Raw genomic sequence first — 27,493 nt, 5'->3', positions numbered from 1 at the left:
TGGTGAACATGCTAACAAAAAAACATGCTCTGGTAATTGTATCACAATATATTACCATCTTTGGTGTTTTAACATCTCAAAATCTCCTGTTTAATTGCCAGAAAAGGTAAAACCTGTTCTTATATTTTGATACTGGCAAGAACCCCCCCCCCCCCACCGCAGGTAACACAGAGCTTGAAGTGTCTAGAAGTAATTTGACATCTCTGTGCTGTTAAGGCGGCTCATTGCCCGAAACGTCGCCTCGTATAATTTTAATTGTAAGGCAGTTTTATTGGCACATGTGTGGGGTGTTGCTGTGTTTTTTTTAACAAGGCAATACAGAACAAGGCTGTCTATCTGGTGTAGGTCAATCAGTGTCAAAGGCAATGCATCATCATACTTCATCAGAGCCACGTCTGTTTGCATGTTCACCACAACGACTCTGTGTGGTTAATTCAGGACTTCACTCCTTGCAAAAAGATGCCATTTGGTGTTTGAACATCGTAACACGACTCCAGTTTTATTGGCAGAACGGGTAAACTTTACCGAAAGAACCAAAGAGTCATTTTTCATATTTTGATATTGGCCAAAAAGTTCCCATTACGCCTTTTGGCGTTGTCCTCTGCACCTCTGACACTGGCGGTGAGACTGGGCCCTAAAGAATGCTGCTGGAGTAGGACAATCACTCGCAAAGGCAATGCATCATTCTAGATTTGAAGCTTTCGTGACTGCAAGGATTCATACTCTTATGTTTTTTCGGTAAAGTCACGTAGGTAAAAAATAAAAGAAAACATTTAATAAAAGTAACAATAGAAATAAAATAATAAATCACGACGTTTCGGAGGCAACACAAGTCTCCGTCATCAGGTGGGACCGTCACAGCCAGATTTACTGTATCACTTGAGGCAAAATTCCAAGATACGTATCTTGGAATCTTGTGTTGCCTCCGAAACGTCGTGATTTATTATTTTATTTTAATTATTACTTTTATTAATTTTTAATAAAAAAAATTTCCTACGTGACTTTACCGAAAAAACCTAAGAGTAGCAATGCATCATACTTCATCAGAGCCGTGTTTGTTTGCATATTCACCACAAGTGCTGTGCGTGTGGTTAATGGCAGTACTAGATTACTTGCAAAAAAACGTATCTATTTGATGTTTGAACATCTTAACACGATTCCTGTTTTAATGGCAACAGAAAGTGTATAAACCAGCTTATTCTTCCTCTTTGTTTTTTTCGGTAAAGTCACGTAGGTAGAAAAAATAATAGATCGCGACGTTTAGATCGCCGCACAAGCAATCGTCTTCTATTATTTTATTTCTACCTACGGGACTTTACCGAAAAAAACAAAGAGTGTGAATCCCTGCAGTCACGAAAGCTTCAAATCGAGATTCAGCTTTTTCCTATTTTGCATACGGACGGGATCGTGACGTCACGGCAAAGAGCCACACCCCCCTCCCCCGCAGCTGATTTGTCAACGTCACTGCATCGCGGTAGACGTCGGCCATCTTACGTAGGGGCGACGGGGTGGTTGCGTAACTTGCGGTCAATGAGAATCCCGCGTCGCAATTTGATGACGTATACGATCACAGCCCTCCCCTCCCCCACGCCGAGGTCACGTGGAGAGAGGGGGGCGTCTCCCTACGTAAGATGGCGGCGGCGAGCGTCTTCCTCACCCCTCTCGTCTAGCGGCGCGCTCGGCAGTGAGAGACGCGGTGAGGGAGGATGATGGTGATGAGGTGATGGTGGCGTGTTCTCTGTTCAACGGCAACATCATCAACATCACCACCAACATTATCATTACTAACATCGCCACCATCACTACTTCTAGCATCATCACCATCGGCAACCATCAATCACTACTGTTTACATCACCATCACCACTACTAACATCACAATCAACAATCACTACTGCTTACGCAATCATCACGACTACGAACATCATAACCATCAACAACCATCGTCACTACTGCTTACACCATCATCGCCACCATCACTACTACTAACATCATCACAGCCATCATCACTACTACTTACATTATCATCACCACCACCACCACTGCGAACACGATCATCATCACGACTAACATTACGACCGAACACCACCATCACGGATTAGTATCATCAACATCACCGCTCACGTCGCTACCAACATCATCACCATCGCCAAAATCAACATCTCCTATTACAAGGACGCTCATCAACGCCATTCACATCAACATCGCTGACCTGTTTTTTTATTGTCCTTCGACCGCACCTCCGATTGGCACAGTTTGCTTCGTACGGTGCGAAAGAAGTTCAACATACGAACATCACGAACATCGTCATTAACACAATCATCAACATAACAAACATCAACAACCGCCGCTGACGACAACACCATCATCAAACATCATCACCATTACCCACATCCATCGTGATCGTCATACACCATCAACGCTTGTTACTAATCATAAGCAGCAGTTAAAGCGAGTGGATCTTTCTCTTAAACTAATTATGAGATTTCGGGCCAAGGATGTGTGTGTGTGTATTTGTCGCTTTATTAAATGCCCCCCCCCCCCCAACATCTCAAAGCTGCTTGCTTGTATCGCTCTCAATCATCTCAATCATTGCCGTAGTTTTGTTTACTATTTAAGTATCTGCTGTACATGAGCATTACTTTATCCGGGCGTGTTTTCGCAAACAGCTGAACGAATCTTCCCACCCCTCTCGGTGGCGACCGCGCTTCATTAAGAATCCTCTGCCCCCCGGTGGCTTTTCTCTCTTTCGTCTTCAGAGTGGAGGAGGGGAGATCGGCGACCATGCTCGCCCCAGCCCCGGGAGCAGACGGAGGTCACCGCCGCCTCCACGCCGGTAAGACGAGCCGCTCCGATCGGACCTGCCGCCGCTGGTGACGACGACGACGAGGACGGTGATGGAGGAGATGATGAGGATGATGAGGATGGCGGCGACGGTGATGGAGGACGTAACGATGGAGACGACAGAGGGCACCCCCGTGTTCACGAAGCCCATCTGGGTGGCGCACGTATCCACGCGTGGTCTCCACGAATAAGAGGCTGTTTCTTTTGTTTGTTATTTTCTGTCGTTCTACACGTTGCCAGCCGACGCGGTTCCCGTGGTGGATCTAAGACCGTTTTATTGCAAGAAAAACGCAAAGCGCCCGCGGCCACATCGCGTAAAGAGCCCGGTCTGGTCGTCCGTTCAACAAATCGCGATTAAACTTCGAGGTCAAATTTCCGATAAAGCCCCGCGGGCGCCACGTGTGGCATCAGACAAAGGAGAGAGAAGAACCGCGTCTCGTGTTTCCCGCTTCGGAGATTTATTTTTAAACCAAAAAACAAACAGTTAACCCCGTCTCCCCCCTCCCGGCTGCACGGTGCTGCAATGAATTGACGACAATGTTCGCTGCTCCAGAGGTCACCGCCCACATCTTCGGAGACGGCGTCGGCCCCTTCGGCGACGATGGCCTCGGCATGGACCGGTGCAGGGGAGAGGACTTCGGCGGCTACTACTACGATGACGGTTACGGCGACTACTACGACGACGACGACGATGACGGCGCCAGTCGCTACCAGGAGCGCGTGGCCTCGGCCTCCCTGGAGTCGTCGCTGCCGGGTTGCTTCGCCAGCCTCCCCGTGCCCGTCCTCGACTCGCTCTGGGAGGCCCCCGGCAGTTTCAACGGCGACTTCGTGCTGGTCACCGAATTCTGCGAGGTGGTGGGACCCAAGCCCGTGCTCACTGTGCCCGACGGCGCTGGCGGGGACTTCGACCAGAACCACTTCGCTCTGCGGGTCATGTCCGTGGACTACCAGCTCGGCAGCAGCATCTCCGTGAGCGTCGGTGCCGATTGCGACTCCCCGGACGGCGGCGGTGGCGGCGGTGCTCCCCCGCTCAATATGGCGCGCGACAGCAAGCACCTGCTGCGCGACTTCAAGCAAGGTGCCTCGGCATACGTCCACCACTTCACCTTCTACGACCTGGAGGCGCGCGGCTTCGTGCGGCCCTACTGCATGTCGTACGTGACGGCCGACGAGCACAAGCTGCTGCCCGCCTACGAGCGCCTTGCCGCCGACTTCGAGCGCGCCTCCGAGTGCTTCAAGCAGGGGAACCGCCGCGAGTTCTCGCGCTCCGTCTCCGAGCTCCTGGAGGATCTCGAGTTCACCAAGGCCGAGCTGCTGCGCAGGGATGACCCGAAGCAGCAGCAGCAGCAACAACAGCAGCAACAGCAACAACAGCAGCAGCAACAACAGCAGCGACGTGGAGGAGCTGCGAACGCGGCGACCGCAACGGCAGCAGCGATGGGGCCACCGGCCCAGCGCCTGCCCGTGTGCACCGCGGCCGCCGTGGAGCAGTCCAACGAGCTGGGCAACGTGGAGCGGCTGCTCTTTGACCACAGGCAGCTGCTGAACCGGGTGCGTGGCGCCTCGTGTGCGGTGGGCGACGCGGCGCCGACGGCCAACGGTGGCGCTGCGTACACACCCAAGTACTACCGCCAGAGGAGCTGCAAGGGCGCGGAGAAGACGCTGAAGAGCATGCGCGAGCTGTGCGGCAGCCTGCACTTCGAGCGGGGCGTGGAGCTGCTGAGCGAGCTGCAGCGGCGCTACCGGGCTGACACGGCCCAGCTGGCCTTTGTCCACTCCGACCTGTGGCTTCACGCCTTCGCGGCAAGCGACTGCGAGCGCCTGTTCCCCGAATTGGGTGCAGGGAGCCCCGGGGAAGAGGAGCCAGATGAAGATGATGGCGCCGACGGTAACGACGACGGTGACGTGGCGAAGGGGTGCGTCGACAGTTGGCACCACCGGCGCACGTCGGCAGTTGCGGCGTGCAGCCTGGAGTCGTACGCGTCGTGCGTGGAGAGCGTGCCCATCAGCGTCACGCGGGGGGGGACCTCCACCGCGCTTGGGCCTCCTCCGTCGCCGACGCCGCCTCCGCCGCTGCTGCCCCAGAACGAGGGTGTGGGCAGTGCGGGCAGCGGCGACAGCATCGAGGTGCTGAGGACGGAGTGGCCGCAGGACGCAGGGGTACGAACCCACGGCCACGCTGACCAACACCAGGCCACGTCGTTACAGTGCACAAGAATGATTAAACTCGAGTAATCAAGCGGAGTGAGTTGGTGTCAGCCCAATGATCGCAAAAAAACACTTACATTTGGTTTTAACTTAATTCGGCACATTCTAGCTCTGAGAATTACACATCAGATTAGCTCGTGGTGAACATGTCTTGCAGGGAATATAAGGTGTGTGTCCCTGGTTTGATGAGGGGCTCGGGGAAGGAGCTCCAGAATTAGTTGTGATTCCATATACTGGGGCCCTTCAACAAGGCGATGCGCCGCTCACATCGTGAGCTCCGAATCACAAGTTGGTTGCGATAGCACAAGTGTAATGTACTGTCATTTTAAATTTACTAACCCCCATGATCAGGGTGAAAATTTGTTTCAACAATGCGTGTTACAATCTGCAGACTGTAACACGCATCGCATTCAACACCTCACCACTACACTGACAGCAGTCACAGAAGGCAGGAACAAAACACCAAGTATGCGAGTCTGTACATTGTACGTGCGTGCGTCTCTGATGCATAGGTGGTGGCAGCAGCCACAGAGGAGGAGCAGGACGAAGAGGGTGAAGAGGACCGGGATGAGGGGCGTGAGCAGGAGGTAGCGGCGGAGGAGGAGGAGGCGGTGGAGGCATTGGTACCGGTGTCGGGCCCCAGCGGTCCCGATTGGGCCCCTCGGCTGTACGAGCTACGGCGCTCGCACTCCGTGCACAGGAATGTGAGCGAGGACAGCATCGAGGTGCTCGGCTCCACCGCGTTTGCGCTGTCACCGGCGCCGTCCTACGTCATGGAGGCGCCGCCCGACTCCATCGCAGAGGAGACGGTGGGCGAGGCGGGGGTCTGCAGCGTCGAGGGTGACGAACCCTCCTCCCTCATCTTCTACTCGTGCGACGGCTACATGGATAACGACGGTGGCTGCGGTGATGACGACGGAAGAAACAACGGCAACATCGTCATCGGTACCCTCGCTGAGGAGGCGGAGAACGTGGAGCTGGGCTGGTGCCCAGACGCTGGTGCGAACGAAGGCGGCGGGAAAGAACTGCGGGTGCACGAGCGGGAGCCGCCGAACGGGGAGGAGCTCTCGCTCTCCCTGCAGGGTGAGTCCGCAGCTCGCGTTTTAAACCTCCGGAAGGGCGGCTCCATGATTTGGAGACGCCTGCAAAATGCGGGAGATCGTGAAAGTGGCCTTCGACTTTAGCCTTTGAACAGTGGTCAGCAACCTGCGGCCACAGAGCCGCATGCGGCTGTTTACAGACTGCTTCGTGACGTAATGTATGCGTGTATTCACATCCATTGCGGCTCTTGAAATACTGAGCTTTGTGCCGAATTAGGAAAAAAAAATGGCCCTTCTTATGTTTGTTGCTGACCCCTGGCCTAGCATGTAAATCAATTCGACCAGAAATTCGGATGGAGGTCAGTTGACCAGATTTCTTTCAGTGGAAATTATTGGAGAATACCACAGTGTTCGATGTACTCGGACCCACTGACTTTTTCATTCATGCTGGGATGGTGCTGGTGCATGCTTCTTCACTTTGTGTCAAACCACATTTTCTAAAACCTTCAAAATTACACCCCATGTGTCGTATTAAGATGCGTTTTTTTTAATATTGACTGAAGTTGCTGGATACATGGAACTGCCCATACACAGGAAAGGGCACATTCAAATTACTAGTCTGTCATGGGAGACTTATCATACAAAAGTTTATACCGAAGCACAGAATTATCAAAGCATGTACAGGAACAGTAAAAACTTTATAAAAATTTATAACTGCCATAAAAAAAACTTTAAATTGAGATAGCAGTTAAGTGCTTTACAACAGAAACTTAACCAAACTTTTATTGAAGCAAAACATACTAAGTGTCGAAATAGATGGCAATGAAAAACTAAAAAAACATTGCATTCATAACTTTAAAGTAACTATTTGATCGATCATAGAAGCTGTGAGGAAACAGTTGTTAAATGTTGTTTGCTGTTGTAACTTTCTGACCCGCCCCTACTGGGCATTTGTGAAAAAGATCTTCATAGCTCATCGGATTTCTCCAGGATAAATAAAGATTCTGAGTTGTTTAGAGAGATAGATTGGATCAGAAACATGTACACTTGAGGATGAAACAAAAGCTTTCAAGGGTGTTAACAAGCAGGGAAAGATGCATGCTGGAAATTACACTGAAAAAGAAAGACAAGCGAATGGATTGGGGAACATATCAAGCAGACTTGGGCATGACATGTCACAAGATAAACAAAAAAATGTATCCGTAAAAACAAAGTTTTTCACTATAAATCCTTTATATGCGTGGCGGCTAGAGTCCTCTCGTCCTCTGGCTTGAGATGGCTGCCACCTATGGGTCAGATGATTGCCTGCCACCATTAAGCAATTGGTAATTAAATATAATTTATTTTTTCCTAAAAAGTGTAACATTTTGGAGAAAAAAAAATTCACGAAAATACATTGTCACGCACAACGAGTCTGTGTGCAAAATGTCAGCTCGATTGGATCACGGGAAGTGGGTTAAAAAACGACCGAAAGATTTGCACGGTCGTAAGCGCGCAAGCAAGCAAGTGAACTTAATATAAAGGATTTAAAAATCGTTACGTGCTCAAATAACCAGCATGTTGACTTGTTCCGTTTGTCCACTCTCCCTCTCTGTCGGTCCGCCGCTGCTGGCGCATTCAGACACATTCTCGGACAGCAGCAGCAGTCACTTGAGCCGCGGGCTAGAGACCCCGGCACCTGCGGCCGACGGCTTCGACGCGCTGCAGCTGGCCAGGCGGCTCGGCAAGCCCGTGACGCACGTGCTGTTCGCGCTGCTCAGCGGGCGCACGCTGGCCGTGCTGGCCGAGGGGGAGGCGCAGGCGCGCCGCACCGTCGACGCGCTGCTTCCCTTCGTGCCGGGCGGTGGGAGAGGGCACGGGCGTGGTGGCGGTGGTGGCGGTGGTGGCGGTGGTGGGCACGGCCATCGTCGCAGTCGTCCCGCCGTAGAGCCGTGGCGCACGGATGCCCTGCGCATCAGCGACATCGCCGCCGTCAAACTCGTCGGCATGAAGAGGTGACCACTTGCGACTTGGAACTGATGTTTAAATCTCCACCCGTTGTTTGACTTGTGTGAAACGTCGGTCATGTTGTTATAGAAACAGGGGAGTTTGGTGGCAATGACCAGTTTTTTCGTGATGGCAGGACACTTGATGTTAGTGAAAGTGAAATAATGCATAGGGATTAGAAGTTTTAAACTGTATATGGGGCTCAGGTCGAGCGCTGCAATGCAGTTTTGGTAGCGAGGGGCTCCTGTAAACGTGACAATCTGAGCGGTGTCCCACTTAAGACCTGGGGTCAATTATAATTAGATCTACAGCAGTATTGTCAGCTAAAATTACAATTGCCCTGCGAATGTAATTCATTACGAGTGACAATTACAGCTGTAATTGACCTCGGGTCTGGCTCCACTTGTGTATCACAAAGCCTCACCAAACCCTCCCTCCCCCCCCCAGCTCGCAGGCGGTGCATGACGCCCTCCTGCGCTACCGCCGTTACGTGTCGGTGCTGGACACGGCGAGCGGCACGCTCACGACTCCGCTGTACCAGGGCACCGCGCTCGCCAACCTCTCCGGCCTGCACGGACGTTCCCTCGCCGGTAACCGGGCGTACCTGGCGCGTGCGGGCGCCATCGTCGCCGAGCTCTCGTCCAAGGCCTTTGTGCTGCGCTCGCACCTGTGGGGTTGCTGCCGCCCCGCGGGCAGCGGGGCCGCCGATGAAGCGGAGGCCCTGCCGCGCGGCGCCATCGCCGAGTGGTGCGGCTCCCGCCTGGGTCTCCTCCCGGACGACGCGCACATCGTGAGACACTTGGCCGAGCTGATGGCCGAGCGGGGGGCGATGGGGCGGCCCGCATGCCCGCCCGCCCTGAGGGTCGACTACGTGAGCAGCTCCACCTTCCGGTTCCAGCCTTTCAGGGCCACGGACATGGTGGTGGACAGCTAACGCCCTGACGGGCACACGTGTCCTCCGTTTAAGAGGATCGCCATGGCTGGCTGGCTCGCTTGCTGCTGCTGCTGCCTCCGTTTTTTAAAGGGGAACCGATACGTAACCATTTCCTTCAAATTCAGTGTTTTTTTTATTCATTTAAAAATTTAAAGTGAAGCACCAGGGGCCTGCACATGTTGATCAAAAAACTAAAATGTTGCAGTGTGTTAAAATGCATGTCGTAATTTTAAAAGTTAGTGGAAGGATACATGTGCTCGAAATACTGCGCTACTCTCAGCTTCCCCACAGCTGCAGGGCTGAACGGTTAGCGAGAGCCATGCAGATTAAAACTGCACATTATCATTGCTGCATGGATAAACATGTGCAGTGCTCCGTAATTTTGAGTTGAGGTGCACAGGCCTGTCAAAGCTTGGTGCTAGGATACTTGTGTTGAAGGCAGTCAGCATGTTAAACAGCCGGAGTGAATGTGTGCCAATCTTTTTCTGGAGACAATGGCAATTTTCTGCATGCTAGTGAGTTGATGGTGCTGCTAAACAAACCCCGAATACTGCGTGCCAAACCCCGTCTTCCCTCCCGAGCATGCCTTGCCTGAAACGCGCCTTTGCCTGCAATGTTAGCCGTCGTGTTTTTTTGTATTCTGTACAGAGCGGCACCTTGCTGAGTTTTTAAAACTTGATTTTGAGTTGTAAACTGTCATGCCATACGCTAACCGCAGCGTTTCCACGGGTTTGTTTTTAAATCTTGAAGGTTACTCGCAGTGCACTAATTTTAAAGGAGAGTATTTTTTCAAGAATATCTATTTACTGCCGGCGGCTTCTAATGTTACATTAATGTTACCGTGAACCTACATGCTAACAAAAAAAGGAAACGGTTTTATTTTCAAATGTCACGGTTTGTATGTTGTTATGAATGTTCTGGATAGTTATCGTGGGAATGTTTTAAACGATACCATTTGCAGAAGTGTTAAGGAGAGGCGGAGGAAGTAACCAATGTTACTCATGCCTACATGCCGTTTTACCACGTGGGCCGACCTGATTACAGCAACGACAGGACAAGCCAACCATGCCCTTTAGCCTCTGTTGGATTCGTCCACAGCGTTTGCACACGATGGGACATGGATAATGGATGCAGATGTCCACTGCCAGTACTCGCCCATGCTAATCCACTGGTCCCCTCCAATCCTTGAGGACAGTGTCTTGGCTTAAGGGGAATAAAACAAAATAAGGATGCGAAACCAAATGTAGTTTGGATCCACTTTAGGTCTGTCATTCTCATACTTTGAACTTCTCTTGCAAGTGGGGAGCCGATCTTAAGTTCCTCAGTTTACACATGGTGCCCGTCAATAAGTTACCCCTTACTAAAATTCACAATTGTCGTTGTAACCCAGAAAACGTCCCAAATGGGGAAAACATGCAGAGCTGTGTCGCACAAAATACTGAGGACCAAAGTTGTTGCAAATCTTAACGTTATAGGAACCGTAAAAAGACCCTGCCCCTCCATCTTCAATGTCAGTACACTCTCGTGCTTCAGATTAAGGCGAGAAAAATAATGCATTAACATGAATACATGTTTTAAACCGGCAATTCACGTTGCGAAAAGCAAATCAGATAAGTGAACATTAATGCCTTGCACAATGCTACATGCAGAAATGTCCTCACTAACTTTAACAGCATGGTTGGAAACATTTGGGTCTCTGTAAAAGTACAACACTGCATTAAATTGGGCAGACTGCAGAGCCGGCCAAGATTTTGTGGTCGGGGTTGTTTACGTGCTCGAATGTGGTGTCTGGAAGAATGGTTGGTTATGAAGGGACAAAGGAGCCACCACCAGTGGGCTGATGCGTCTGGCTCAAATAAAGCTTTACGGGTATCGTATCACAGCTGTGTTGCTTGATTCTGTTGGAGGGTGGGGGATTGCCTTTAAACCTGAATCCAAGTTTAGTACGAGAAAGCAGAGTTGGGTGGGCATTATTCTCTTCAGGACCCCCAATTATGCACCCTCGTGGAGTTTCATTTCCTTTCGGTGTCTACAGCACCATCTACAGTTAGAGGTTACACATGCCTTTGCTCACCCAGCACTGCCACCTTCCCAGGAAACTCACCGCTCCCCAGTAGCACACCCTCACCAGGAGGATGGCACAGGAAAAAAGGTTGCAAGACTCCCTTCCCATAGGCATGGAGGTGCAATACCCTGGCTTCCCAGCAGAATGCAGTACAGAAAAGTGCAGACTGATGCATAGGTATTTTACAATAGATCCTTTCTTCCCACATGTACAAACACTAAATTGGCCGATACTTTAATGTAGAGAACTGCAGAGCAATTGTTGGCAACAGCACACCACCCGGGCAGCCTTTCACAGCTTGTCTTGATTGTGAGATACAATATTCATGAACGCTACATAAAATTAACTGTCAGATTAACTAGATTTCTTATGCACAAACCGTCATTTTAATCCTTTAAACATCTACATTGGTAACAGGAAGGGGAATAAATGATTTCTTTAAAAAGGGCTGTGTTGTAAGGCACTTGTTTATTTGGCAAAGCCACGTGTCAGTTTTCAGGTCCCCAAGACATGGGTGGTTCAGTGGTCCGCAAAAGTTATTCTCATTGACCATGGGCTCGCTGCCACACTGGACAAAGCTTCCATTTTACGATTAATTGCCTCTTAAAATTCTTGAAATAAAGTGGATGAATAACCATTACAATTGCAAAAGTACATTTAAAAGGTAATATATTATAAATCGGCTTAAACGTTACCAACAAATTGGTTGGCATGTGCCAAGGCACCATATTTCATGGCTGGGGTGGGTCACAGTGATTAGCGGGAGCCAACGAAGTCAGCTGGGTGTTCATATCCACAGGGACTGGTAAGTTATGCCAGATTTTTACAGTACAACATTGCACACCATGCACGAACCACTGTTGTAGACTGTTAATGACTATAGCTTGGATCATTCGAGAATAATAACATGTATCAGTGTCAAATCCTATATACCTAATTATTTTTACAGTGCATGTACCAGCTTGGCTTCAGAGTACTTTTTTTCTCATAATTGTGCTATTTATGTAAAGAAACAGTTTCCATTCGGAGCTTTATAAGACTGCTACATTAACAGCACCCCCCATATTGGAGAATGACCTGTGGAAGAGGACTACTTCCAAGGTCCCTAATCCATGCTGGGCAACAGTGCAGAACACACCCGTCCCCCTGTATAAGTGGTTATCGCATGGCCAATCAAGCCAGATATTTTTTTTTAGTCTGGAGACTGGATAAAAGGCCAACCTGAGTTTTTTTTTTTTAAGCCAGCCTGATCGCTACAACTCAAGCAAGCTGTTGGTGCAAGAAAGGTGTCCCTCGCTATAGCAGAATATTTAATTCGAATTTCTCACATCGGGCCCTGAAGCACGTGCAAAGGCGATTGAGTGTAGGTGTGGCGTTAGCTCCGGGTCAAGGGTTGGAGGTGTGCGAGGCAAAGGCGGCGCTCGCCTCACAGCACAGGCATGCCGGGCAGCGGAAACTTCTCGGCAAACGCCTCGACGGCGTCACGCAGCTCGGTCAGCTTGGGGACGAAGGCCGTGTCCGCCAACTTCTCCTTGAACTCCTTGATGGTGGCCGCTTTGCCTCCTGCGGCTGCCTGCACTTCCAGAGTCAACTGGATGCCTGCGGGGGTGGGTCCGTGGTGGAGACACGTACACAGGGTCAGAACACCAGTGTGAGGGCGGTGTGCATTCAGTAGATTCGCGTTAGGTTTGGGGCGAGGTGTTCCGACTAGCCAAAAATGACATCCGTCAAAAATAGCTTAATTGCTCATCGGATTCCTTCTGAATAAATAAAGATTCTGATAATAGTACCCTTTCGTTTCTATACTCCAAGGGTGTAAAGAACAAGTGAACTATATCGAAGAATTGATGCTGGAAAAGTGACAACTGTGATTGTGATCATTGATGTACGAAAGCCTATGAATACTCTGGTTCTTTCGGTAAAGTCACGTGGATAGAAAATATAAGGAGTGCAACTCCTGCAGCCACGACTCGACAAACCTCCTCCCCCCCCCTTCCCCTGCCTCTATAAAGCCACAACAGATAATTTTCTCACCTGATGACGGACGCGTGTGTTGCGACCGAAACGTCGTGTTTCTTTTATTATTTATTTATATCTACGTGACTTTACCGAAAGAACCACAGAGTATGGATTCCTGCAGTCACGAAAGCTTCAAATCAAGCCTGTGAATATTTATTGAACCGTACCTCGGTGAATGAAGTCAGCAATGACTTTAAAGTCCTGCTCCATGAGTCCCCGCGATGTGAGCGCCGGTGAGCCCAAGCGCAGACCACTCGGACGCAGTGCACTCTTATCGCCTGGCAATGCAAACGCAGCCATCAGAAAATGTGTCATTTAATATGAAGTCGTTTTTATATAAATGTATATTACTGTCATGTCGTTTGATAAAAACATTTGAATTCAAAACTGTTCCAGCAAACAGTGCAACATCAGTGTCAGAAGTGTCCCGAAAGATGACACTACAATACCACTTCTGAAATCAATTCAGTCGGCCTTTTTATTCACACTTGGGGTCCATTTTGAATGTGTTGGAGCTGTCTCAACCGGTTAACCATTGGTTAAAAATGAATAAAAACTATCTTTGAGACGTTTATGAGTGCAGTACACCGTTAAAAGGTGAAATTTGCATCAGCTATCGGCCATGCCGAATGCGAATCGTTAAAGAATCACCTCATTAGGCTGCTCAAACTCTCAAAGTTGAAACTGGTTCAGGATTTTCCTGCCTGAACAAATGCTGCTCGAAACCAATGATCCATAAGTCCCATAAGGGTGATGGAAATGGGTTTACAAGCTTCCTTTTTAAAATGTATTACCCACAATCCACCATTACAGCACATGCAAAGTTTTGTGCAATCTCAAAAATGCACGTAATGAGGGTGGACAATGAGTCTTGTGCATCTCATTCATTCGCCTTCATTTTCGACTCAAGGGTGTTGGCCAAGTCCCCTCAAATCAGAATATATGAAGGGAAAAAAAACTCTACGGGCCGCCACGGCAGAGGGGAGGGGGGGCTCTCACCGGGGCAGGTGTTCTTGTTGCAGGCAATCGATACCACCTCCAGGACCTTCTCGGCACGCGAACCATCGGTGTCCACTGTGCGCAGGTCCACCAGGAGCAGGTGGTTGTCAGAGCCGCCTGGTTGCAACAGCACCCATTCACGGCGGCAAACGGTCAACAACGAACGGGAGAGGGGGCTCTCCGCCCCAGCAACAGCACGCACGACAGCGACGGTAATGGAGGGGAAGGGGAGAAGGGACAGCCAAGGTGCAGGCGCTCACCCGTGACGATATTGTAGCCGTGGTGGCCGAGGCGAGCTGCCAACGACTGGCAGTTCTTGACCACCTGCTGCTGGTACATTTTGAACTCCGGCGTCATGGCTTGCTTCAGCGCAACGGCTACACCTGAGGTCAGAGAGGTCGGGAAAAGGAAACGCGTTGCACAGCTTGATACACACACACCTTGTGACATTTCTCAATGTCAATTGGCACACAGGTGACAATGCTCTGTGGTTGAGATGTAACAATTCACCAGTTAAAAGCAATTGTACACTTGTGATGTGCATTACATCATGTGTATGATTATTTCCGATTCAACAAAAAGCATATGTGAGCAGACAAACGTCACTTTTTTTTTTACACAAGTGTAAACTTTTTTTTCGATACAAATATAAATTCTGTACATTTTCACCATTGTATATATTATGCCAATTATTTACCAAGTTAAGTTTCAATGAATGACAATGCTTGCTTCTCATGGAAGGTTTTGCAATAGGATATTTGGCCGATATTATTAAAGAGCATTTGGCACGTGGGAAAAAATCGGAGTACTTCAAGAAACTCCATTTATACATGGGCCACACCACACAGCCCCCCCATGTCTAAAATCACCTAGAAAACTCCGGTGGTTACTCAACATACGAATCAGGTCCATGCACCTGATTAGCATCTGAAATCTGGGATGTATTATGGAAAACTTAGTTTTTGGGTTTGTGTTCGTGATTTGGTCATAGGCAGAGGTATAGATTACTACCACTGCAGATGATATTGATTCACTCACTCTACTGGATTCACATTACACCGTTTATAGAGTAATTCCACCGCCAATACTGCACGAACCAACACTACTGGAAATTCTACAAGAGTCACACCATTATAGCTTCTAACGGCACCACAAGATTTCCAGACTACTTGACAATTTACATCTCCGAGACGGAGGCCACTGGCAGGGTACTGACCGGCGATGGCGTGATTGTGGGGGCCGCCCTGTAGTCCGGGGAACACCGCCTGGTTGATGAGGCTCTCCAGGTTGTACATGGTTTCCTTGCCGGTCTTGGCATCCACACTGCGCACACCTGCACAGGAAAAAAGAAAAACGGCATAAATATTAGACTTTACAAACTAGAGTGTCACCGGTTTGATCGCCCTTACACGCAGCAGTTGAAACAATGCCCAAGTTAAATTTCGATTTAAAGCTTTCGTGACTGCAGGGATTCATCTTCTTGGTTCTTTTGGTAAAGTCACGTAGAATGGAAATAATAAAATAATTAAAATAAAACGTAATAAAATAATTCTCTTTCGGCCACAACGCAAGCTGTTTTGCCACAACGCAAGCTGCTTGCGTTGTGGCCGAAACGTCGTGAGAATTATTTTATTATGTAATATTTTTATTATTTTATTATTTTCATTCTACGTGACTTTACCGAAAGAACCAAGTAAATGCCCAAGTTTATAAAAACCTAACGCCTCACACCCTCTGTCCACACAGCAATATAAATGGGTAATTACAGTTGTTGGTTCATGGGCAAGTGTTGTGTGTTAAAATAAAGTGTGGGAAACTCCCACTTTTTCCCAAGACGTCTGGTCACCAGAACACTTCTGTATGTCCAAGCACTTGACAGGGGGGTTTTTAAAGACTTTTAACTTGTTAAGAAAGCCACCAACTCGTGTTGGACAGCTCTGGATATACAGCCTATGCACTAATCTAAAAACACACGAACTCCCTGTCTCTTAGGGTTGTGCCTTCCTGTGAGATTGTAAATTACCAGGGGATTAGTGGCGATAATAATGGGAAAGGTACTCAGCATTTAACAGTGCATTGATGAAAATGCTTGTGCTCACAAAAATAAATTGTGCATGCAATTCATTTTTAATTTGTATGTTGCATGCAATTGGTTTATGTGATCCCAACAACCACTAGACTCCATCCAGCACAAATGTAAAAATTTAATATATTTTTTACTCTAATCCTAACCTTTATTTGTAACAATTAATATTATCACGCGGCAGGGAGTGAGAAGGGGAGCGAATCGTTGCATACCGATAAGAAGCAGTATCAAAATTTTACTATGGATACGAAGACGATAACAAAATCACCAGAAACAAAACACCACCACACGACGCGCTTCTTACACACAGACGCACGAACGAACGCACGGACACCCACCCTTGCGGTAGAAGATGAGGCCGGCGCGGCACCCGCGCAGCGTCTTGTGGGTGGTGGTGGTGACGACGTGGCAGTGCGGAAAAGGCGAGGGCACCACGCCGGCGGCCACCAGCCCACTGATGTGCGCCATGTCCGCCATGAGGATGGCGCCATTCTCATCCGCGATTGAGCGCATGCGCGAGTAGTCCAGGTTGCGCGAGTAGCAGCTGATGCCTGCATTCACGTGTTCAGTTTTACAATGCACCAGGCTTCAAATTTAAAAGGTTGTTTTTAGAAATATATTTTGGCAAGTTGTAAACCGTTACTATTTGTTTCTTATATATTCCAGTCTTTGTTTTTCTCAATATTTTTACCCTTTTTAACATGTATTTTGCATTGTATTTGTACCGCAGGCCTACCTTGAACAAGACTTTCAATTGTCAAGGTTAAAATGGTTTCCCAATCAAGGGCATAGGGATTAAATCTTCTGTTTACAACCCTGAGCCGGGGGTACAAATTCCACACTCCAATGAAGAAGGCCAGTGAATCCACAAGATAACCAATTCTATGCTAGTTATTTATTTACAATCTAGTCTTTCTTGACTTAAAGCTTTCGTGACTGCAGGAATTCATACTCTTTGGGTCTTTTGGTAAAGCCACGTAGATAGAAATAATAAAAAATATCACGACGTTTCGATCGTAACAAAAAAATACAGCAGAACTGCAGCAGTTCTCCTGCTGTGTTTTTCACCTGATGACGATTGCTTGTGTTGCCATCGAAACGTCGTGATATTGTCTTTATTTTTTTTCTATCTACATGGCTTTACCGAAAAACCCAAAGAGTATAATCCAGTCTTTGTTCAACTGTGGTCAGGTGAATGACTGAGGTGACCTCCTAGACTGGTATTTGATCCACTTGCAATTGCGAGCTGAATACACCAAGTTTTTCACCATCCAGCAGGATGTTACATTACAAATAAAAACGGTTCACCTTCTTATTAACAATGCCTTATACAAGTAAAAATAAAATATGAGCTCATGTTTTGGGGAATGGTCCCTCTGATTAACCATATTTTTACAGTTAAACAAGGACAACAAAACTAAACAAACGCTCATTCACGGCAAACGGTTCGTGAAACCGAAGGGATTACGCTCACCGGCTATGATGAGTTTTGGGTGGAAGAGTCGGGCGTTCTCCTGCAGGCGATCGTAGTTGATGAGCCCCGTGACCGGGTCCACCTAACGCCCACGCGGTTCATCATTGTCACCATCACCATCATCATCCAACCATAATCATCCAATCGTCATGACTTGCCAAATCCTCATCATCATCATCCATCGTCATCACCACCAACGGCGCTGTTAACCACCTTCATCATTCGCAAATCCGTCTTATAATCATCTTTGTCATCACGATCATCATCTTCACAATCATGGCCGCTCGTGAAAACGGTCATTAGCAATGAGTTAATAAGGACTATCAGCGATTACTTTGTACCAAACTTTCCAAACTGAATTATCCACATCTGTGAGTGCAAGGGCCAAAAAATAGTCTGTCTTAAAGGCAGCCTTTGAGCCAAAAGGATTGGTCGGAACCACCTAGGGTGCCAAATGCTACCCGTAAACACCATTTGCAGAAAGCTTATCGTATGTATACTGTGTTTTATAGACAGACTTAATTTGTATTGTTATATCCACAACGCTATTTTGTCAAGCAGACTAAGATAATCTCGATTTAAAGCTTTCGTGACTGCAGGGATTCATATTCTTGGTTCTTTCGGTAAAGTCACGTAGAAGGGAAATAATAAAACCCAGCTTAAATATACGCTGCCAAGCTTGGTGGTGTTCATTCAGACGCTGTCTTTCCGACAGCCCTCTTCTTCACCTGAGGACGGCTGCTTGCATTGTGGCCGAAACGTCGTGAGAATTGTATTTTATTATGTTTTATTGTTATTATTTTATTATTTCCATTCTACGTGACTTTACCGAAAGAACCAAGAAGATGAATCCCTGCAGTCACGAAAGCTTTAAATCGAAATTTAGTCAGCACCTTGTATGGCATGGACTCAAAGAAGATGGAGGTTGCCGAGATCTTCTTCTTGTCAGTCATGAAGCCGTGCGTGAGGTGGCCACCATCCGGCAGGTCCAGCCCCATGATGCGGCCGTGCGGCTCCACGAGCGCCGTGTACACCGCGAAGTTTGCTGGGGAGCCTGCGCCCACAAGGCGCAAGCACAGTCCCCAGCTTCTCAGTCCATGGGTCAGAGCAGAATTCGGTACCACTCGAGGTAGCAGATATTAAATGATACTCGTTTCCATATCTGGCTAATAGTTTTTCAATATGGCTAATAATACGTAAATATTTCCCAAACAATTTATTTAAAATAATTATCACACAACTCATCTTTATTGGCCACAGTAAGACAATTGTAACAAAAATAGTGAGGCCACCTCAGCTCGTACTGACGACTGAAATTGTCTGGGCTCAGGGACCATCAGCGAGGCCTTTCTCGTGTACATAAAATTTGTATTCTAGTTATTTAACCATTAGGTCAATGTCAAGTGCTCGTGAGCGCTGTGCGGGCTCGAGAGGCGTTGCAAGCGATAGCGCTCGAGCGGTGAGTACGAGAGTGACGGTGCCCACCTGAGTAGGGTTGCACATTGATGCCCCAGGCCTGGGGGTCGAGGCCATACAGCTGCAGCGCTCGCTTCTGACACAGCCGCTCCAGCATGTCCACATATTCGTTGCCGCCGTAATACCTGCGGTCAAGAAACAGTAAAAAAAGAATGTATCAATCATTTACCACACACCGGGGTGGTAAGGAGATAGCAGTACAGCAATTAGGCTCATGAACAATTGTGTGTAAAAACCTTTGTTGGGTGCCATCTCCTCGTTACAAATTAAGAACCCATGTTGTGAACAAACAACGGCCTCCCTTCACAGGTCATAGTTCACCGCATTATAATGTGGGCTGTTATGTTCTTTTGGTTCCCATTAAGGCAGTGATATTGACGGATGTGTTGAGCTTTTGATAATTGTCCTGCAAATACAGTATCACAATTTTTTATAAATAAAAAACACAGAGTGCTCGTGTGTGTACACAGAGCTGTGCACGCACCTCAAGCCCGGGTAGCCCTCCGAGTACTTGTTGTTCATGCAGGAACCCAGCGCCTCCAGTACGGCGCAACTCGCAAAGTTCTCCGAGGCGATGAGCTCCAGGCCGCGCCGCTGGCGCCGCTTCTCCTGCACGATGATGTCAAACACCTGCACAACCCGAGGACCAGGGGAAGCAGCGGACACATGGTCAGATAATAATAATACTAGATAGAATTTATACTATTGCTTTCATCAGAAACTACTCCACAGTGATTCTAATGCACGTGTTTCAGGTATTCAACGGACTAATGGACACGACTGCCACATATATATACATGCATATACATATATGCTAAATACACTATATACACACACACACACACAAAGATCCCCCCCTACAGCTGTAAAGACTGTTGGGGTAATTGCTGTTAGTTTTCACCTATGAAGGTTAGGACGGCGCACAAGGGAGTGGTGTGGTTTGCACGACGCTCGGCCGCCTTAGTCTCTCCACCGCTAATATTTACACACCGCAACAGGTACTCATTTAAGGCCGAGCCGACCAAGCGGAAGCCCAGGACAAGTTTGGATCATCACCACTGAGGTGTGGCCGGGTATCAAACCTGGGACACTGGGTACAGAGCGGATTGTGCTAACCGCAACGCTACTACTTCCCACAAATAATATATACAGAAACATCTGAACATACCATATATACCATAGACACATCTTTACCACTATACTTGACACAACTGCCATTCATATACATTTACCCAGGGGCTTCCATTCAACAAGTGGCCACAAACTCCTCTCATAACAGAGTGTAAAGATGGTGGGATGAAATTTCAACTTACGCAGCAGTTCATAATCTCATTGATCTTGTTTTTGTGAACATAATATTTGCACATTAATGTGCAAAACCAAATATGCCTCACAGCAGTGGACCTGACTGGCGGGTATCTGACAAAAGTGACCGATAAATGGGATGACTGGAGCCAAGAGCCAATGGCAGTGCAGGCACAGATCCCCACCCTCAGCACATTGCGACCTTTAACTCCTCTCCACATGCAACCCCCCTCCTCACCCAAGGTAAGCTAGACAAATACAACCACGTGTTTATGTCTGTTCCACTGTGGATCAGCAGACTTTGGTCACTTTAATCAGGTCAGATACCCACCTCCCACTATCCTAAAGTAAATGGTGCCAACATATAACAGCAAACTAAAAACATATGCAGATAGGCAAAGTAAATGCTCTGATTAAGTAAGTGGCACGGCTTGGGGTACCAGACAGCAAAAGTGCAAACAAGTTAGTGAGACAAGTGTATGGGTGAAAGTGGGCAACTGTGAGCAAATGCATAGGTCAGTGTGAGCGTGACTAAATGCACAGTTGGGTGTAGTCCAAAGTGATTGAATGTGATCAACTTCAGAAGAACGTGGGCAACTGCAGAGGTGTTTGGCAGAATAACTGGGTGAATGTGATTTGCTGGCTCAGTGTGGTAATGATGAAATCGTTATCCAATCAGTGAACGGGTGAATGTAGGTGACCGTGGATGAGTGCGAGCGTCTGGGGATTCTTTGGCAGTATGGGCAAATATGCAATCTACTTGGTTGTCTGTGAATTAGTGTGTTTGACAGTCAGTGAGTGTAGTTGCCAGTAGGCAAGAGTGTACAACTGTGGGTGACTGATCAACTCTGGGCAAGTGTGATTGTGGGAGAGCACGATTGACTGTGGGCAAGCGTGGTGAAATGTGGGTGACCCGCCTCGGTATCATTGCTGCTCAGGGGCTCCAGCATCATGGAGTTATGAGAGGCCCAGAGCTCGGCATCGCCATTCTTCACGCCACTGGCCACATCCCCATTCCCGGATACAGAGTGTGACTCCATGAATAACTTGGGTGACTCAACCAAAAAGAACTAAAGGCAGTCTCTGTTAAAAAACAATGACCCAGGCACACAGAACACACATTGCAGAGATCACAGAGTAATCATGAATCAGACATACAGGATACACTCAAACACACACAGCAGACGCACAGTACACAGCAGAAACATAACTATACACAATATACAAGACAGCAGACATACACGGCAAGCAACCAGTACACAGAGGAAACAGTGCAGAGCGAAAGCTGTTTAGCAAATTATTGGCAGCATGGACACTATACGCCAACTTTGGCCCTGTGAACCCATAAGCTTGCTGTTTAAATGTTTTATGAGCAGCATAGGGAATATAAAGTCTAGATCGTATCAGATGATTTGGCGATGCTGCTTTGGCAATGGTGCACAAGCACAATTAACAAAAAAAACTTTTAAATGCATTCATCAGTAACACTGCCTTACAGGGAAAACATATACAGTACATTATATATATTAGGTGACATTTGGTCAATGACCCTTCTTCCATGAACATGCTAATAAGGGCCATATATTTTATTTTAAAGCTGTTTAGCAAATTATTGGCAGCATGGACACTATACGCCAACTTTGGCCCTGTGAACCCATAAGCTTGCTGTTTAAATGTTTTATGAGCAGCATAGGGAATATAAAGTCTAGATCGTATCAGATGATTTGGCGATGCTGCTTTGGCAATGGTGCACAAGCACAATTAACAAAAAAAAAACTTTTAAATACATTCATCAGTAACACTGCCTTACAGGGAAAACATATACAGTACATTATATATATTAGGTGACATTTGGTCAATGACCCTTCTTCCATGAACATGCTAATAAGGGCCATATATTTTATTTTAAGGCCAGTGTTATTGACAAATGTGTAAAAAATATATATATTAGGAGAAATGTATTTTATTATGAACTTTCCACTTGTGCAAGAAAAACTAAAATCTAACGCTAAAATGTTAAGAAAGCAGAATGAAACACCATATGCAATGTGTACAATTTCAAATTGATTTTGAGCGAATCTGTATTAGTTCTGATTGTCAACATGACAGACCGATGAAGTTATTTAGTTAACCATTAACAACCCATTATACGTGTTCGTGCATAATTATTTTGTTAAATCTTTTGACAGTCTAAGAATACACTGACAGACCGCCTAACTCAGGGGTCGGCAACCTACGGCTCCGGAGCCGCATGCGGCTCTTTACGGGCTGCTTCTTGACGATATATACGTATGTACAGTATGTACATAGATGCATTGCGGCTCTTGAAATACTGAATTTTGTACCGAATTGGAAAGAAATGGCTCTTCTTGTTATTTTGGTTGCCGACCCCTGGCCTAACTGAATTAAAACACATAAGGCTGAAAAAAAGAAACTAATAATCGGGGTAGCTGAGGCTGCACGGTTAAAATCTTCTGTATGGGCATGCAAGCTCATGTGACTACAATTCAAGAAATGGCTATGCCATGCCTAGAGACCCATTTACACTTCAGCCTGGGGCTACTAAAGCTTTTTTTTTTATATCAGACAACAGCAGTGATTATTACGACTCGAATGTGTCTATATAAAAATCACCGTACTGTTGCCAAACGGATAACATTGGCAACCAAAGGAGAAAATACACCCCAGAGGAGACATCAGCGACGAGATCAGCTCGTGTGTAGAAATGAGATGGATCGTGCAGAGTAGCCGTCATTCTGAAGTGGATTGGCCTCGGCGATGGTGATCACGAAACCAAGTGCTGTTTATTCATTTGGGGTTAGTGGTGTACTGGGTTAGCGATTCGCTTTCCATCAAAGCTCCAACGTTATTTCTGGACCAGAGGGCATGCTGTCTCTGCTGCGGAGTTCACGTGAAAGACCCCGTGACCAAGATTGCCAATAGCAAGGCATATGGGTTTTTAAGAGAAGTGTAACAGTTCTATAAATAAGAGGGTGCTTTGGCTACTCCTGTCCCTGCAGACGCAGAGTAAGAAACCGCGTGGTCTCTGTTGCAGATTAACAAGATTCATATTATATTCTTGGTTCTTTCGGTAAAGTCACGTAGAAGGGATTTCACACCTGATGATGATTGCTTGTGTTGCAGTAGAAACGTCGCGAGAATGTTATTGTTTTATATTTTTATTTTTTTATTATTTCCCTTCTCTTCTACGTGACTTTACCGAAAGAACCAAGAATATGAATCCCGGCAGTCACGAAAGCTTTAAATCTAAATTTTAAGATTCATATTATCATGCAGTCATGAACCAAGTAATAACAATGACAAAAAAATACTAATATCTTGATTTGAAGCTTTCGTGACTGCAGGAATTCATACGCTCTGGTTCTTTCGGTAAAGCCACGTAGATAGACTTTACCGAAAGAACCAGAGTATAATAACATATACCAACACGTACATCGGCCTATTATGAACCTCCTGGGGGTCAGTGTATTTTCTTCACAGTCACAACATCGTCAGCATAATGTGACCGACACCTGGCGATTGTGGTCGACGGGTTGGCTTCCAAAGTTCTGTGGATACACATCACACGGTATGGTACCAGAATTTAAGACCAATTCATGTCAAAGCGTCTTAAAACAAATATTTATTCCCGGGCACATTAAAGGATTCACTTCGTTTTATGCCCATTCGGTGCGTGTGCGTAGTTGGAACGCAACAACCGCATAAAGCGAGGGGCAAACCTCTCTAAGGGACGGTATCGATCCTAGCTTCTCTTTCTATTCATTCGCCGAATGCTCCACTTTATTAATTCCCTAGCAAACGTCTCGCTACCGAAGTTAATATAATTATAATAACTCTTTGCTCAATTCATGAAAGGAATTCGCTGTTGTTTTGCTGCCTGGCACAAGCTTGGGAAATTGGTGCATTAACGCAATTTGAACTGATGTACTTTATTTTATGTATTTTTAGTGATTTGATTACCTTTCCTATCCTTTTGCACTCCTATCGGGGTTTTTTTTGTAGTTTGTTGTTATTGTAGTAACTTTCTTACCCGCCCCTACCGGACACATGAGCACAAAGCAGCTTCATAGCTCAATCGGATTTCTCAAGTTTACATCAATATTACAATTCTGAATTTACGCTCATTTAAACAACACCAAAACAAGTAACAACTTTAAAAAGCATTTACACCATTGGAACCTCCTTTGCCAGTAGCAAAATATGATAATTGTTTTTTTACCCTTTTATCTGGCAACAAAACTGACACCTTTTTTTTACAAGGAGTCATGTTTGCATAGACCACAATACCTGCGGTCGGAATGCAAAAAAACTAAACTCTGATGATGTTTGCACTGTCCTTGAAGTTGATTGGTCCACACCCGAAACAGCTTTTCTTAGAGCCTAGTCTCACATGGTGTTGGACCAGATGACACCAAAAGGTACACAACTCAAAGACAATGCACCATCAGAGTATGAGAGCTCGGGGAAAGAATTTACACCATTGGAACCTCCTTTGCCAGTAGCAAAATATGATAATAGTTTTTTTACACTTTTATCTGGCAACAAAACTGACACTTTTTTTTACAAGGAGTCATGTTTGCATTGACCACAATACCTGCGGTCGGAATGCAAACAAAAAACATAACTCTGATAATCTTCTTGGTTGTTTCGGTAAAGTGACGTGGAAGGGAAGTAATAAAAAAGAAAACATAATAATTATTTAAATAAAACATAATAATTATTTTATTATGTTTTATTTTTATTATTTTATTACTTCCCTTCTACGTGACTTTACCGAAACAACCAAGAAGATTATCAGAGAAGATGAATCCCTGCAGTCACGAAAGCTTTAAATCGAAACTCTGATAATGTATGCACTGTCCTTGAAATTGATTGATCCACACACGAGACTTTTAAAAGTGCTGTTTGTTGCCGTCCGCTCGGCGCTTTGGGGTCTCGCTATTGCTCAGAGCGGGCATCGAAACCCAAGAACCGCGGACAGCTCTTCGGGGTTGCGAGCGTCCAATGTTGTTAATGCAGATTTGTTAAGTGACACTTACACTGTTAGTATTAAAGCGCTTAGTGTAGCGACTGTTACAAAGATAAAATCGGCGCCCAATACACAAACTACGACTCGTACGCACGACCACGTTTGACCGCCAGGCATTTTTGAACCGACACTAAAAGTCTTTTAACTTTACACCGAATACAAGTTATACATTTGGCCGTTGTGTTCGTAGTAATCACATTCTTAAACTGTTCACGTATTTTACTTTTTCTTTTAAAACAAAAGCGCCAATATTTGTGTTTTTACCTCAGGGTTCTCGCGGCGGCGGCGGCGGCGGCGGCAGCTACGGCTCAGAGCACTAGGGACATGTGGCGGGGGGGGGGCACCCCGAGATAAAAGCGCGGGAAACCGAGGAACTTAACACAGCGATGCCAGCGAGCGGTGAGACGCCGGGAAGTGAACGCGCGCCGCCTTTTAAGAGCGTGCTCAGCCAATCGGCGCGCGCTCAACCAATCGGCGCGCGCTAAGCCAATCGGCGCGCGCTAAGCCAATCGGCGCGCGCTAAGCCAATCGGCGCGCGCTAAGCCAATCGGCGCGCGCTAAGCCAATCGGCGCGCGCTAAGCCAATCGGCGCGCGCTAAGCCAATCGGCGCGCGCTAAGCCAATCGGCGCGCGCTAAGCCAATCGGCGCGCGCCGCCGCAGCAGCAGCCACGGCTCTCAGCCAATCAGAGAGAGGTAGGGGCAGAGAGGGCAGGGAAGGAGAGGGGAGAAGCAGGGAGAGTGGGGGGAGGCAGTGGGGACAGGTTGGGGGGGCGCAGGCAGTGAGGGGGGAGAGGCAGGGAGGGGGGGCTCGGCTCTCTTTGTCCGGAGAGGTAGACGGACCCCCGGAACTTGGTGTGCCCCAGGGTGTTAAAAAAATATCGCAATCCGCTCAGTGGCCTCTCGTGCCAAGCTAAGTGCACTTCGACCAGATGACGCCAAAAGGCACACAACTCAAAGAGGTGTCAGTTTTGTTGCCAGATAGAAGGGTAAAAAACAATTATTATATTTGAGTTGTGCGCCTTTTGGTGTCATCTGGTCTAACCCATGTGAGACTAGGCTCTAAGGAAATCTGTCTCGGGTGTGGACCAATCAACTTCAAGGACAGTGCACATACATTATCAGCGTTGTTTTTTGTTTGCATTATGACTGCAGGTATTGTGGTGTATGCAAACATGACTCCTTGTAAAAAAAAGGTGTCAGTTTTATTGCCAGATAGAAGGGTAAAAAAACAATTATAATCTTCATACCTGTCAACCCCTTATCAGTGCCCTACCTTATTACAGACCAATTCAGACCTTATTGGTCACCCCGTGCACCTTATAAATCTCAACGTTTATCCTACAAAGTCCCGTCACAAGGTAGAAACACAAATAGACACATTTTTTTGTGTCCGTGACAGTTCCTATGATCACTGTTTCATTGCTTTCATGGCTTTATTTTGGTGATTTCGAAAAGTGTATTGGTTTAGCCATGTTTGTTTGTTGTAGTACAGAGTTAGACTGATGGCCTTAATCTAAGTTGTCTTGTGGTTGTTGTTGGTTGTTTGACTTGCATCCCACTGGGATTTTTGCACACAGTGTTGCTGTACGGTGTTTTTTCTGCAATATTTTGCTGTCTTTAATTGGATTTTCTGTTTGCACTCAGTCACATAGTCACTTTAAGATGTTTTTTTGTTCATGTTTTTGTTTGTTGCGGTTGCACCCGATTCGAGAGCCGAATGGCTCACAGGGCTATACCTAATACATGAACTTGAACTTGAAACGGCTGTACGCCGTATGGACCTGAAAACTCAATTTCGCTGTACAAGAATACGGGGTAAACCGTATGGGTTGACAGCCGTGCATTTTTGTTTGACACCAATCTCTTAATGAAGTCGTGGTGAAGCCGTTCTCTCGTTACTTCCATTTTTCCCAACAACAACAACAATTTTTAATTCTCCTGATGTTGTTGTCCATCCCTAAACACGTGTCCAAATAGTGCCAGTCTCCTTATCATCGCTGCCTGCACA

General features: G+C 46.9%; 2 protein-coding genes across 6 annotated transcripts; one reads left to right on the top strand and one right to left on the bottom strand.

Annotated features, from left to right (window-relative positions):
• The first annotated feature begins 1,591 nt into the window (after positions 1 to 1,591).
• On the top strand, positions 1,592 to 10,887 carry SMCR8 (SMCR8-C9orf72 complex subunit). 3 transcript variants are annotated; one of them, XM_078605120.1, is made up of 6 exons: positions 1,592 to 1,696; positions 2,758 to 2,834; positions 3,396 to 5,002; positions 5,563 to 6,133; positions 7,712 to 8,084; positions 8,524 to 10,887. In XM_078605120.1, the coding sequence occupies exons 2-6, from the start codon at positions 2,783 to 2,785 to the stop codon at positions 9,008 to 9,010; spliced, it is 3,090 nt and encodes a 1,029-aa protein (XP_078461246.1). In that variant the 5' UTR covers positions 1,592 to 1,696; positions 2,758 to 2,782; the 3' UTR covers positions 9,011 to 10,887. The 3 variants fall into 3 exon arrangements, with proteins under 3 accessions (XP_078461246.1, XP_078461245.1, XP_078461247.1); XM_078605119.1 differs by having other exon boundaries at positions 1,595 to 1,720; XM_078605121.1 differs by lacking the exon at positions 1,592 to 1,696 and adding an exon at positions 1,727 to 2,266.
• A 637-nt stretch (positions 10,888 to 11,524) lies between these two features.
• Positions 11,525 to 25,906, bottom strand: SHMT1 (serine hydroxymethyltransferase 1). Of its 3 annotated transcripts, none has more exons than XM_078605125.1 (13): positions 25,749 to 25,906; positions 23,889 to 24,003; positions 21,352 to 21,517; positions 19,614 to 19,759; positions 19,139 to 19,254; positions 18,547 to 18,707; positions 17,654 to 17,735; positions 16,518 to 16,730; positions 15,310 to 15,426; positions 14,354 to 14,476; positions 14,094 to 14,210; positions 13,262 to 13,372; positions 11,525 to 12,674 (listed from the first exon to the last, which is right to left on the bottom strand). In XM_078605125.1, the coding sequence occupies exons 3-13, from the start codon at positions 21,472 to 21,474 to the stop codon at positions 12,502 to 12,504; spliced, it is 1,482 nt and encodes a 493-aa protein (XP_078461251.1). In that variant the 5' UTR covers positions 21,475 to 21,517; positions 23,889 to 24,003; positions 25,749 to 25,906; the 3' UTR covers positions 11,525 to 12,501. The 3 variants fall into 3 exon arrangements, with proteins under 3 accessions (XP_078461251.1, XP_078461253.1, XP_078461254.1); XM_078605127.1 differs by having other exon boundaries at positions 23,968 to 24,003; positions 25,749 to 25,890; XM_078605128.1 differs by having other exon boundaries at positions 23,906 to 24,003; positions 25,749 to 25,881.
• Between the last annotated feature and the right edge of the window lie 1,587 nt (positions 25,907 to 27,493).

The sequence above is a fragment of the Lampetra planeri genome, chromosome 23, assembly GCF_965212315.1.
Source record: "Lampetra planeri chromosome 23, kcLamPlan1.2.h2, whole genome shotgun sequence".
Taxonomy (NCBI): Eukaryota; Metazoa; Chordata; class Hyperoartia; order Petromyzontiformes; family Petromyzontidae; genus Lampetra; species Lampetra planeri.
The sequence above is the reverse complement of the archived record's forward strand: the minus strand, read 5'-3'. Positions and strand labels throughout refer to the sequence as shown.

Excerpts from the sequence above, each read along its gene's own strand:
- SMCR8 (XM_078605119.1), top strand. Across the intron at positions 2,835-3,395 it reads TCACCGCCGCCTCCACGCCG|AGGTCACCGCCCACATCTTC; the intron begins GTAAGACGAGCC and ends TCGCTGCTCCAG. Across the intron at positions 6,134-7,711 it reads GCTCTCGCTCTCCCTGCAGG|ACACATTCTCGGACAGCAGC; the intron begins GTGAGTCCGCAG and ends TGGCGCATTCAG.
- SHMT1 (XM_078605125.1), bottom strand. The coding sequence starts at position 21,474 with ATGGAGTCACACTCTGTATCCGGGAATGGGGATGTGGCCAGTGGCGTG. Across the intron at positions 14,477-15,309 it reads CCACAATCACGCCATCGCCG|GTGTAGCCGTTGCGCTGAAG; the intron begins GTCAGTACCCTG and ends CTCTGACCTCAG. Across the intron at positions 14,211-14,353 it reads CGGCTACAATATCGTCACGG|GCGGCTCTGACAACCACCTG; the intron begins GTGAGCGCCTGC and ends TGTTGCAACCAG.